At 38.7% G+C, this 12,445-nt stretch overlaps 1 protein-coding gene across 1 annotated transcript; it reads right to left on the bottom strand.

Moving 5' to 3' along the window:
- Window positions 1-1,042: 1,042 nt before the first annotated feature.
- On the bottom strand, window positions 1,043-2,257 carry LOC132628431 (uncharacterized). Its single transcript, XM_060344212.1, has 2 exons — window positions 1,824-2,257; window positions 1,043-1,712 (listed from the first exon to the last, which is right to left on the bottom strand). Exons 1-2 carry the CDS (start codon window positions 2,255-2,257, stop codon window positions 1,043-1,045), a joined length of 1,104 nt encoding a protein of 367 aa, XP_060200195.1.
- Between the last annotated feature and the right edge of the window lie 10,188 nt (window positions 2,258-12,445).

Below are 12,445 nucleotides of genomic sequence, written 5' to 3'. Positions count from 1 at the left end.
ACAGTAACTTGCCTTTCCAAGTTTGTAACCTGTCTTTGACTTTCTTCAATAATTCAGTATAATCCACTTTCCTCTTCCTGGCATGAGTAATTGGTACTCCAAGATATGTAAAAGGAAATTGTCCTCTCATAAATCCTGTTATTATTGCAACCTGCTGACTTAACTCATGTGATACTTTGCTTAACATATAAAAAGAACTTTTCCTTTTGTTTATCAGCTGTCCAGAAAATTTCTCATATTCCTGAAGAGTATCCATGATCATCTGTAAAGATTGGTTATCTGCTGCAGAAAAAATGATTGTATCATCTGCATATGCCAGATGATTCAAATCAGCACTCCACTTTGGCATCCCATATCCAACAAAACCAGGCTGATCAAACAAAGAATTTAGTGCGCTTGAAAGAACTTCTGCAGCAATAATGAAAAGAGCAGGAGAGAGTGGATCCCCTTGCTTGACACCCCTTGTAGAATGAAAGAAACCATGTGCCTGGCCATTTAGGAGAATAGAATACCAATTATTTGCCAACAGCCTCCATATAAGGTCAATGAAAAATGGAGAAAATCCTATCTTTCCTATCACTTTACAGAGGTACAACCGTGAGACCCTATCATATGTTTTTGCCATATCCAACTTAATCACAACATTTGCTGGTTTTCCTCTCTTCCTTATATCAATTACAATTTCTTGTGTCAACAACACATTCTCAATTATATTCCTGCCCTTAACAAAACCAGATTGATTTCGAGAGATCACCCTTGTAACTAGCTGGTCTAGTCTGTTATGAACTACTCTTGATATGACCTTATTAATAAAGTTTCTAAGTCTTATGGTCTCATATCAGAAAATGTCTCTACAACATTCATTTGGCAGCAAAACCAGATTAGTGTGAGTGATTGACTTCGGAAGAGTCTGTCCTTCAAAGAAAGCTTTAACAACACTATATACATCAGCCTTTATCACCTCCCAACACTTCTGATAAAATATACCAGAAAATCCATCAGGGCCACAGGTACTGTCCCCATTTAATTCAAATACAGCCTTCTATACTTCCTCCATAGTAGGTTGTTCAGCAAGTAGTATATTATCCTCATCTCTGATCAGCTCTTGAATATGATTAAAAATTGGAGAATCTTCACTAACCTCCTCATGAGTAAATTGCTTATGGAAAAAGTTGACAGCTTGAGTAGCAACACTATCAACATCCTTAAGCCAATTACCAGCATCATCTTTAATCCTCCTAATCTGGATTCTTTTTCTTCTTCGTTCTACCAGACTATGAAAATATCTTGAATTCTTATCATCTTCAGAAAAACAGTCCATCCTAGCTTTTTGCCTCCAGAATTCCTCCTCATAGTGAAGATACAGCTTAAGTTTTGCTTGTGCCCTTTGCATAACCATTCTATTTTCCTCAGATGGATTTTCCTCAAACAACTTCTCTTTAATCTTAACTATTTCCTCTCTGATAACATGTTGCTTAAAAATGTCCCCAAAAGTAGTCTTACTCCATGTACTTAAAGCAGTTTTCAGTTTCTTCATCTTGAGCTTAAATGACAGAAATACATCATCAGTTAAGACTGTTTCCCATTGCTGCTTAACAAAGTCAAGAAAAGTATCATGTTCCACCCAGAATTTGAGAAATCTGAATGGTTTGATAAACTTTTCCAGTTGATCTCCACATGATACAAGTAATGGTGCATGATCAGAACCAGTCCTTGACAAATGTTCCACTTATAAGTGTCCAAACCAATTCTGAAATGTATTATTATGTACAATCCTGTCCAATCTCTTAAAGATGCAGTCATTAGAAGCCCTACCATTACACCAGGTGAAAGGACTCCCTTTGAAAGACATCTCATGCAACTCACAGGAATTCAGACAAAAAACAAAATCTTCATATTCTTGTGGAAAAACTGGTAAACCTCCTATTTCTTCTTCTTCATTCAGTATAACATTGAAATCTCCACCAACTAGCCAAGGAGATGTCATATTACTAGCCAAGAGGTATAAACTGTCCCACAACTGCATTCTCTCCACTTTTGAACATTTAGCATACACCATTGTAACCACCATATCTTTATTGAAATCTTGAAACTGCAGCTTTACAGTAATGGATTGCTCAGTATCCAATAGAACCTCAACATTAACATTGTGTTGTACAAAGAACCAGATTTTTCCATTACAGTTGGAATTAGCATAAGGCATTCCAAGTTTCCTTCTATATTTCTGAATTTGTCCCTGATGCTGAAAAGGTTCCATCAGAGCTACCAAAAAGAACTTGTGATGCTTATTTAACATTTGAACTCTATGAAATGCTTGTTGGGACTTTACTGATCCTATGTTCCAGAATAAAGTTTTAACAATCATTTAACAGATTTCTTAAGGTTACTCCTTGTTGAATACCTCACAGTTTGTGGAACCTCAGAATTTTGCTTTCTACCTTTTCTTGGCCCTTTGCTTTGTGATTTTGGAGATAATCCTTCATCTACACACATTTGCTGTAGGTTCATATCAATAGCATCACCATCAACATCTTCCTTCTTATTATTGATCAAATTCAACTTATCATGTTCCTCCTATAACTTGTGAGAGACTACATCATGTAAAGCTTTGTTAGGTGACACCCTTACAGCAACATTCAAAGGCTGCATATCTTTAATATCAGGAATAACGGAAAAAGCTAAATTCCTTTGTTTTGCATCATCAACTTTCTCAGGATAATAGCCAACCAACTACAAGTTACAGTTAGAGCTATGTACCTCTTCATCAGAAATATCCTTCAGAATTAATGCCTGAGCAGACTCCTCCTGATCCATGGAACCAGTCATATCTTGTATCTTCTCAACAAAACCATCATTCAGATAAAGATCACCTGCTTGATTACATTCAGACATCTGATTTTCCAAAGAAATTTCAGAGGCCTCATTTCTATAATGAATCCTGTTACTATCAAGCCTTTGATGAGCATCTTTATATGCATCTCTACTCTTCTCTGCACCATTTCAAACTTTTCTCTGCACCATTTCAAAGTTTTGATCATCTGCAGACAATTCAGTATTCTCATGTTCTTGACAGTCATGACACTTCTTTGAACCATAAGCCTCTTTAACCTCCAGAGAGTCTGTCGTGCCATCCAGCTGTGGACTATTAATCTCTTTTTGAACAGGATCATCATTAGGCTGTTGTATTTTTGCAATAGCTACTACACTGTGATTATCAGCTTCACTATTGTGCACCTTAGCAGTTTCATTCTCATAAACTTCACCCTCTTCCAGAGACTTGGTTCCATTTGTAGCTTAATGTTTATCCAGAAACAAGTTTGCAGCATCCACACCAGCATGCACCTTATTATGCTCCCTCTTGCCATCTATACAGTCAGCTGCAACCCCTTGTTCTATAGACACATCTTCTTCAGTGACATGCTCCTCATGACTATTACTGAGCCTACTAACATCAACACCCTCTACTCCTTAGTTCAATACCTCAAATTTGTTTGATACCTTAACTTCTTTGTTTCCATCATCCCTCCCAGTTGGATTCACATTGTTCTTGTACTGCCCTTTGTTTCCAGGGTAAGTTACCACAGTACCACTGGATAATACCTTTGGTAAATATTATTGCACTGGTTTTTTCCACCCCCTATTTCTTCTATATCTTCCTTGTTGGATTTGCCCTTCTTTGCTTGTTCCAGGCTCATCTATTACAACTGCAGCCTTTCCTTTGTTCTGAGACCCTACCCCATTATCTGCCACCTTATTTTCCAACAGTTTTGGATGTAGCACCCAACATTCATCATTGGAATGACTTTGTAAAAAGCATTTTGTGCAATAATTTGGTAAGTAGTCATATTGAATATTAACTTTAATTGACCTGATATCCTTTGTAACATCATCTTCAATCTCTATCCACACAGACTTAGGCAAATCTGCAAGCAAATCTACCTGCACTTTCACTCTTGCACAGTTTGGCATGGTCTTATTGATAGTAGCAGCATCTAGCTGGATTGGCTTACCCACAACAGAAGCCAATGTAAACAAATATTCCTTGACAAAAAAGGTAGGAAGAAGGTTTGGAAACGAAATCCAAGCCATAGTAATTGAAGTTTCCTTTTCCACACTGAATTTAGAATCATATATTAATGACCTCCTTTGATAAGAATGACCATCTTTTGACTTCAACCAAAAGAAAATTTTTGATGATAAATTAATAAAATCTTCCCTTAGAGCACATCTTATCAAGACATGCCCATCTCTCAAAAAACCTACACGAACGTTACCCTTTACTCCACAGTGACGAGGTATAATAGATCGCAACTCTTCTAGTTCAGGCCATTCATACGAAAACTTACCAACAATGGCATATTGTATGTTTTCAATCCTTTCCATTCGTAATACTTCAGAAGAGGACCTTCTTACGATGTGTTTACCATCTATAATCTCAACCATCTTCATAGGAATTTCACACGTTTGCATGGAATTTTTACCAGTTTCATGCATTAGGGTTTGACGATAATTCTGTGTTGTGGACGTAGGGATTACTGTTTGAGACTGCTGAGCATTGCTGGACGAAGAGAGAGGAGGGAGGAGGGAGAGGGGAGGGAAATCTTGAGGAGAGAAAGACTGACCAACCACCAGATGCGGCGGCTGGCCAGTGGCTGGAGTGGCTATAGCACTGTTAGGGTTTCAAACTAGGGTTTGTATGGGAAGAGAGAGAAGAGAGCATTTTTTTTTACCGCTAGGTGTCATACCCCATAGCTCAAGTATCATACAAGCAAAATTTATTCCTGTTGACCCGTAATGACGCGGGCTCGTTGGCATGTTCCACGGGTCTAATCTTTCTCAAAGTAGCCAAAGTTGAGAAAATATGGGCGTACGATTCCTCAAAGACCGTGAAATCATATCGCCAAATATGAGTACTAGCGGCGACCCCTTCTCTAGGGATAATTAGGTCATGGACTAGCAAGGTGTGTGGCCCCCAAAAAGTTCCAATGATCCTATCATCTATCAAGCTACAAATTTTGTTCCTTAATCCCAGACACTCATTCAGGGTATGACTCGCCTGGTTACGGTGGAACGGGCAGCTTTTGTACGCGTACACCAACTCGAGCGGTGGTAACACCCTAGTGGTGCAAGATACTCCCATGGCGACCATCCTTTCGAATACTTCCTTACAGGTGACGAGCCGTGGGGCCACTCTGAATGGGGAGGATTGGGCTTTGAAGGCTATACCCCACTAGGTGGGCTCAGAAGGGCCTGCCCTCCTAAAATTCTCTGATGCCACAGTAGAGGCCGCAGGTACCAGCATAGGTAAGGGTGCATAAAAGTCAGATCCCTCGTTTGTTGGGGCATAGTCGTCTGATTCATCATTCACATCATTTTTTTTCTTGAAACTCGGGAAACATCTCAAATGGTTCCTCTTCTCCCTCCACCTCTATGTTGACAGGCTCCAATTCTTCTTCCTCCATATCCTGGGGCTCGTTTTCTTCCTCTTCTGGTTCTTCTTCCTCAATGGGTTCGGAGGCTTCTTGTTGAGGCTCTGATTCCTCTTGCGGGTCTGATTCCGTCACCCATGGGTCTAACTTAGCTCCTTGGCTTTCATTCATTCCTTATGAGGTCCCCTCTTTAGGCGTCACAAGCCTTCTTTCTAAGGGCATATAATTCAACACCAATTCTCTCACTTCTTCCGGGACATTCCCATAATATTGCTCTTGGGGTATGCCTTCTAGCGGGTTCCCAACCATGTCCAGCAACTTGTCTACCTCCTCAATTTTCTTTCCTATTTCCTGGAGGTGCTTTTCCATTGGTAGCACCTTATCCCTTCGTGCCTCAGTTGTCTCTCCTAAAGTCCGCGCTTCCTGTTCTCCTTAATTCGCCATTGTAAGCAAATCTTCAGTGGAGATGAATTCGGGTAAGTTTTAAGCTTTGTGGTATGTGGTTTAGATCATCGGATTAATTGTACTCAAGCTTTAATATATGATAACACACATAGCAAGTCGGCATGTGAAGCACATAGAAGGTATTCAATAAAATTTACAGATATTTATACTACTCGCATTCCTAAGGCCTTGAGTTAAGGCTCTCTTAATCTCTTGAAACATGTAAGTTCCATTTTTGAAGATCAACCATTGCCCCAAAAATCATCATTAGTTAATAAATAATAAAAATATCTTCCCTGAAGGGATTACAAAGATGATGAAACCAACATGGGTCTTGATATAAAGCAATAAATTAACAGGGTTCTCCTCCAATGACTGATGTCGAGGCTTGGCTTGTCTTGGCCTTCTCGACCCTGTGCAGGGTGGTCTGAATTCGAACTCGTGCTTGATACATCTCCATCCTGATTATCACCAGGTCTGTTTCTTCTAAAATCTTGGCCAAATGCTCATCCGTGCTTTCCAAACATTCCTTCAAACGCTCTTCTAATCGGGTATCGTGAGGAGATATGGGTCCTGGGATGGAGGTATGGGCCAAGTGTCCCTCTAGCCACTCATAATACCCTAAGTCACACCCTTCTTAGAACCCGTCTGGAGCTAATGTGCTTGGACCGCAACTTACACGACCATTCCATTCCCTAAGGATTAACCCGGTGTTCTTGATTTTCTGCTCTGTGTGCTCTATGATGAACTACTCGGGCTTCCCTACCTGAGCTATCACTTTCCTTCTATCAAATTGCCTTAAAACCCGAGGTGGATAATAAAGATGGATTCCTCGAACCCCTGCTAATGACACAAAGGGGCAATTCTTGCTTTGAACCACCACAATTTCAGATATGAAGACAGGAAACATCCAATGGATTCGGTTTTCAGTCAAGTCATCAAAGAAACTGTTACACCTCAGAAATTTTAGATTTTTTGTCTTGTGAATTAAATAACGTGAGCTAAGGTGATTATGAAATCCTTACGAGATTAAGGGAAGCATTAGATAGCTTATGGTGCGCACCACAAGATTTCAAAGTTGTATGAATATGTGAAGTTTAGTTTATTGAAGAAAGTGAAATGTAGGTCATGTTCGGAAAGGTTTTCGCTATCATTGAGCTAATATTAATTTGGTAATGTATTGAGGGGCTGCTATAGGGCCCATTGTATGGTTAATGAAGTGTTATGTAAATGCCAAGAAGGTTCCACGAGGATTGGAAGTTAAACGAATCAATGAGAGAAAGTTTCGGATAACTGTGAGTTATACGACCACTTATACGGTCCGTATAAAGGGGGTCCATATAACATGACCCTTACAGAAAGGGGTATTTTCATGGTGGTGTTATGTGGTCCACTTATACGGTAAGTCCATCAGGCAGCTTTTTAATTTTTGTATAAATAGATGACCCTTGTTCTTTTATTTCATTTCTCACATTTCCACATGTCTTGAGAGCTCCAAACCCTTCTCCAAGCATATTCCACTCCAACCCGTGAGAAAACAAAGATCAAATAGCAAGAATTGAAGTGTTCATGTATTAGAAGGATCACTAGGGTTGATAGACTTCAAGAATAACTTGAGTATTGAAGCTAGGGTTTTCACCCAAGGTGATATCTTGCTCCAAGGACAATTCTTATCAGATAAAAGGTTAGTTTTCATGCTTATTTCATGTTATCAAGAATGTTTGGTTGTTGAACAACTTGGATAGAAGAACAAAGTAGAAAAAAAGGTCTAAATGTAGCTTTTTTGATATTTTTGAGTAGTAAGCTAACTTGAGTCATGATTCTTAGTATGATATGGGTATAATCTTGTTATGGAAGGTAGTAATCGTGATGAGGAAGCATTGTGTGCCAAGGTTGGGTGTGAAGTTGTTAGTATAAGTTGAACATGAGGATGAACTTTGAAGACTTAATGGAATGTGATTACTTTATTATGATGTTGTGGATGTTATTATGGATGTTTGAGAGTTTTTCTATAATATGCTGGAAGTTGACGAGATAGGGGAAATGCTGCCCAATTTTCATTAGAATATGAATTATTCTAGTTTGAATTTAAGAGTATCATTAAGGCTTAACTATGGTATGAATCCTTCTAAATATAGATGGTCCAAGCTTCGACGGTGAGCGTTAAGTAGTTAAGAAGATGAAGAGGTATGTAAGGCTACCCTTCTTTCATTAAGGCATGATTCCCTGCTATATACCCTCTCATGAGTTCAATAATGTCTTCCAAATGACTCTATCTCTAAAATTACTAACGCTCATGATCCTCGATACTTTCACGATGTTATTACCTCCCTTATATGATAGTGATTGTCTAAGGATAGATGTAACGAAAATGATGACAGCAATGATGTTGATGATGCTTATGGACTCTTATGTATACATGTTGAAGTATGTATTTCCATTATGTAACACCGAGCTTATATGGCCGCGTATGATACCTATTACGCGCACACCACTACAGTTGGAATACTGTGAAGTCGCACTATCTCTTTAACAATGAAGTGCTCTCAAGTCAGCTAATAGCTCCTACGAGTCTGGATCACCTAGGGAAGTTAGGCACCCTAGAATTAAGGGTCCGTACTATACAGACCTTCGAATTCTAATATATGAGTATTTGCATGAACCTGTTTATTTGGTTTTTATTTCCTGCATTATAAAATTTGTCATTTTTTGCATATCATTTACAAAAGAATTGGATGTATCCCTTTTACATATAGGTTATTTAGGCTCGGATTTATAATATCCATATACAATTAGTTCCTTTTGTATATACGGATAGTAGTAGTTTTTGTAAAGATTGAAAGTTCATTTGTTAGTATGTGATAAATGAGGTTTGTTCATGCTTGACTTCTGCATAGTCCGGGTTAATCCGTTTAATACGTTTCTAGAATGCCCTTATCTAAAACTTAATATTTTCAAAATGATTTATACAGATTTAATTTATAAGAATTTTGATTATATAATCAAATATACTTTCTTGGTTCTGAAATTTAAGAATTTAAAGCCCAATATCTGCAAATAAAAGATAACATTTTTATGTGGGCTTTGGCCCAAATTTTATGTCGTTTCTTTAAAATCCAATTGAGTGTTTAAATCTGTTGGACTTTTAGCCCAACACTCCGTTTTCCTTTTATTACTGGGCTTAGCCCAAAACAGCCTTTCCATTTTTCTGAAAATTTGGTTAAGTGGGACCTAAAAAATGCGATTTTTAATTGGGCCTTAACCCTCAAAATTTCCATTTGTTTGACTGGGCCTAGTCCAGAAAAAAAGAGTTGTGTTTGGTGCATAATCAGATTATATATGAATTGAAATCGTTTTTTCTGGCTGATTTTTAATCTGGAAGACACCTTAAGAAAAATCGAATTTCAAGGGAAATGTACTTAAAATGCCAACTCGTTTTTTTCTTTCTCAAGAAGATGATAACAATATTTTTGTAAATGAACTAATCCCTTTCTTCTTTTTACTGATTTACTTAGCCATTTTTTACTCTTTCAAAAATCGTTTATACTAAGCCGGGTTTGAAAATCGTGTGGAGACCTAACGTCGAACTAAACGGTATACGTAATGTTTACCTGAGATGTCTAGTTCAAACCATAATTGATTCCAATAATAGTGTCAGTTGTTTTACAAATACAAATACAATACAACATTTTAATCAACAAAATAGACTGGCATAATATAATTAAAAAAGGAGGGATAGACTAGGGGTGTACCAAACCCCTAGTAAACCATTTTCACCCATGGTTGGGCCTTCAATATATACTGGCTTCCCTTTCCTTTCTCGGACGCAATAAATCTTTAAAGGAAATTTTCCTATTGGGCCAAAGGACTTTGGCCGAAATGGCCATGCAGTGAGTGTAGGAAAAGAAGAAGGACCTAAGTTAGTCTATATGTTCTGAACCTATCACTTGTATAATTACACACACATATATATATATATATATATCAAATTTGTTACAAGTTACACAATTAAGGCACTCGATTGTATACTATTGGCCTTACTAATTTGGGACTCATACCATGCAAGGGAAAAGCTTGTGACCACTCGTATTCCCGATGCCACACAAGTGCCAGGGGGTTTCATGAACCCCAGGCATGGTTGGACATCGGGGAATGGCTAAGAACTATCCTCTCAAACCACGTCAACTGCCTAAACCAGTGTTGCTATACGATAAAATCAGAGTCCCATAATTGTGCACAAGTATCAACACATATGGAAATGATTTAATTACAAACAATACTGAAATAAACTCAAAGTCATAATAAGGGGACTAAAACATACATTGCAATGTCATGATATGAAAATAAACATAGCAACTTCAAAACACTTATTTAATAAATAGACAAAACGAAAATAATCCCTTTTTTCCTTTGCCATTGGGTTTTAATGAAAACTGACCCATTTCTACTTAAACCTGAATTGGGCTAGGCCCAATTGCCTTTTAAAGGAAAATGCATTTGAAAGTTTAAGGCTTCAGTGAGGTGTCTATTCCCTTTATTCATTCACATACACCTTATTTATGACTGACTTGCTCCTTTATATACACATAATATACTATGATATACACATGTGATGTGTATATCAAGTATATACTATATGTATATACCTCTTCCTTTTCATTAACCTATGCATACTCTATGTATATTCATACTCTTTGTGTTGTGAATTTTAGACTCAAGATTATCTTATTCACCTAATTAGTCATTACTCCTTATAAAAGTGTCCGAATATAAAACCAAAGCTAGTTCAAGTTACACGGTCCCCATATCGGCTACCATGACAGGATCATACCTTGCCAAAGAATAAAAACGGAGGCTATACTCTCGAGCACTCATATTCCCTTGCCTGAGATTCAAGAACTTGTCAGCTCGGGCCCGTCGGACGTCCAGTGGAAAATAATATCGAAGGAAGGCATCCACGAACTCTTGCCACACCAGGGAGGTGTATTTACTCCTCTTGAAGACATCCAAGTATTATACCAATGGACGGCCGCATCCCGCAATCTGTAAGAAGCCAATTCTACTGACTTCGTATCAGAAGCATGTATTATCCACAAGGTCCTCAACATCGCGTCTATAAAACCCTGCGACTGTTCATCCGTCTTTGACGGGTAGAATTTTTTAGGGTTCAAACTAATAAAATCACGGGCTCTTGCACTGACCACTCTATCACCCTGGTCTGTACCTTGGCGCTAAGCCTAAGCGGAAACTAACTGGGTCAGCAACTGAATGGCCTCTCTCATATCCTGACCTGAGGCATCTGGCGGAGGGACTGGGGGTACTGGAGCTGGAGCTGAGGCTCATTCATGCTGCTCTAAAATGGGTAGAGTATGGGTGGTCCGGGATGGAACCTCTTTATGGGACTCACCCTTTTCTATATCCATCGGTGGCTCCCGTTCAGTCCTCCTTCTGGCCACTGTCTTACCCTTCTAGGTCGCTGTAGCTTTCCTCTTCATAATCAATACTGAAATCATAACACACAATTAGGAAAAAGGGGATCCTGATAACATGGGTCTATCACACGATCTAAGATGAGAAAGAAAGGTCAATCATTTCTATATGCCCCGCAGCCTCCTGCTTATAAGTGTGGCACGCTTCACACCTATAAATAGGACTCTACTGGACACGGCTCGTAGACATAACCTAGGACGAACTACTATGATACCACTTTTGTCACGACCCAACCAGAGGGCCATGACTGGCACCCGAAACTATCCTATCGAGCACCTCTGAACATGCATCTCATAATCATTTTTAGGTGGACCACAAAGACAGCTCATGGTATCATAGTCTGTAAGGGCATATATCAAAAGATAATGACACATCGCTATATAATCATTAATAACTACGTCCCTAAACATAGGCCAACAAGGCTGCCAAAATATAATACAACAATATGAACTGATAATGATATAGGACTTCTAGCTACAAACATCTGTCTACGAGCCTCTATATAGAATACAAGAATCCATGAAGACGGGCAGGACTCCGCCATGCCTAAGTATACATATACACAAGGGTAGTACCAATAAACTGCAGCTCCGAAGCAACTGGAGCGCTTTTGAAACTCAGTTGATGAAGCTCCTAAGGGTCTGGTTCATCAACCTGTCTACCTGCGGGCATAAACGCAGCGTCCGCAAGAAAGGACGTCAGTATGAATAATGCACTGAGTATGTAAGGCATGAATAACAGCATAACAAGAGATATGGAATATAACATAGGTTAAAGAGACAACCTGTACATTTGAATGCCTCTTATGGCAGATACCATGCATGTTTAGTCTCTTTTTTAGATTTTGTTTCATACATATATAAAATTGTATTGCTGCGGAACGTGCAGCCCGATCCATATATCATATCATCATTATATATGCTGTCGCGGAACGAACGGCCCGATCCATATACCCACATATCCTGCGTCCGGGATGATATCATAATATACCAACTTATTAGGTCGTTATGCGTATATAACGCCTCGCCCTTTTTCCGATATCCCATATATACATATATAATATAAGTAGCATGCATGAGAGC

The sequence above is a fragment of the Lycium barbarum genome, chromosome 2, assembly GCF_019175385.1.
Source record: "Lycium barbarum isolate Lr01 chromosome 2, ASM1917538v2, whole genome shotgun sequence".
Classification (NCBI taxonomy): domain Eukaryota; kingdom Viridiplantae; phylum Streptophyta; class Magnoliopsida; order Solanales; family Solanaceae; genus Lycium; species Lycium barbarum.
This window is presented reverse-complemented; position numbering and strand designations above follow the sequence as displayed.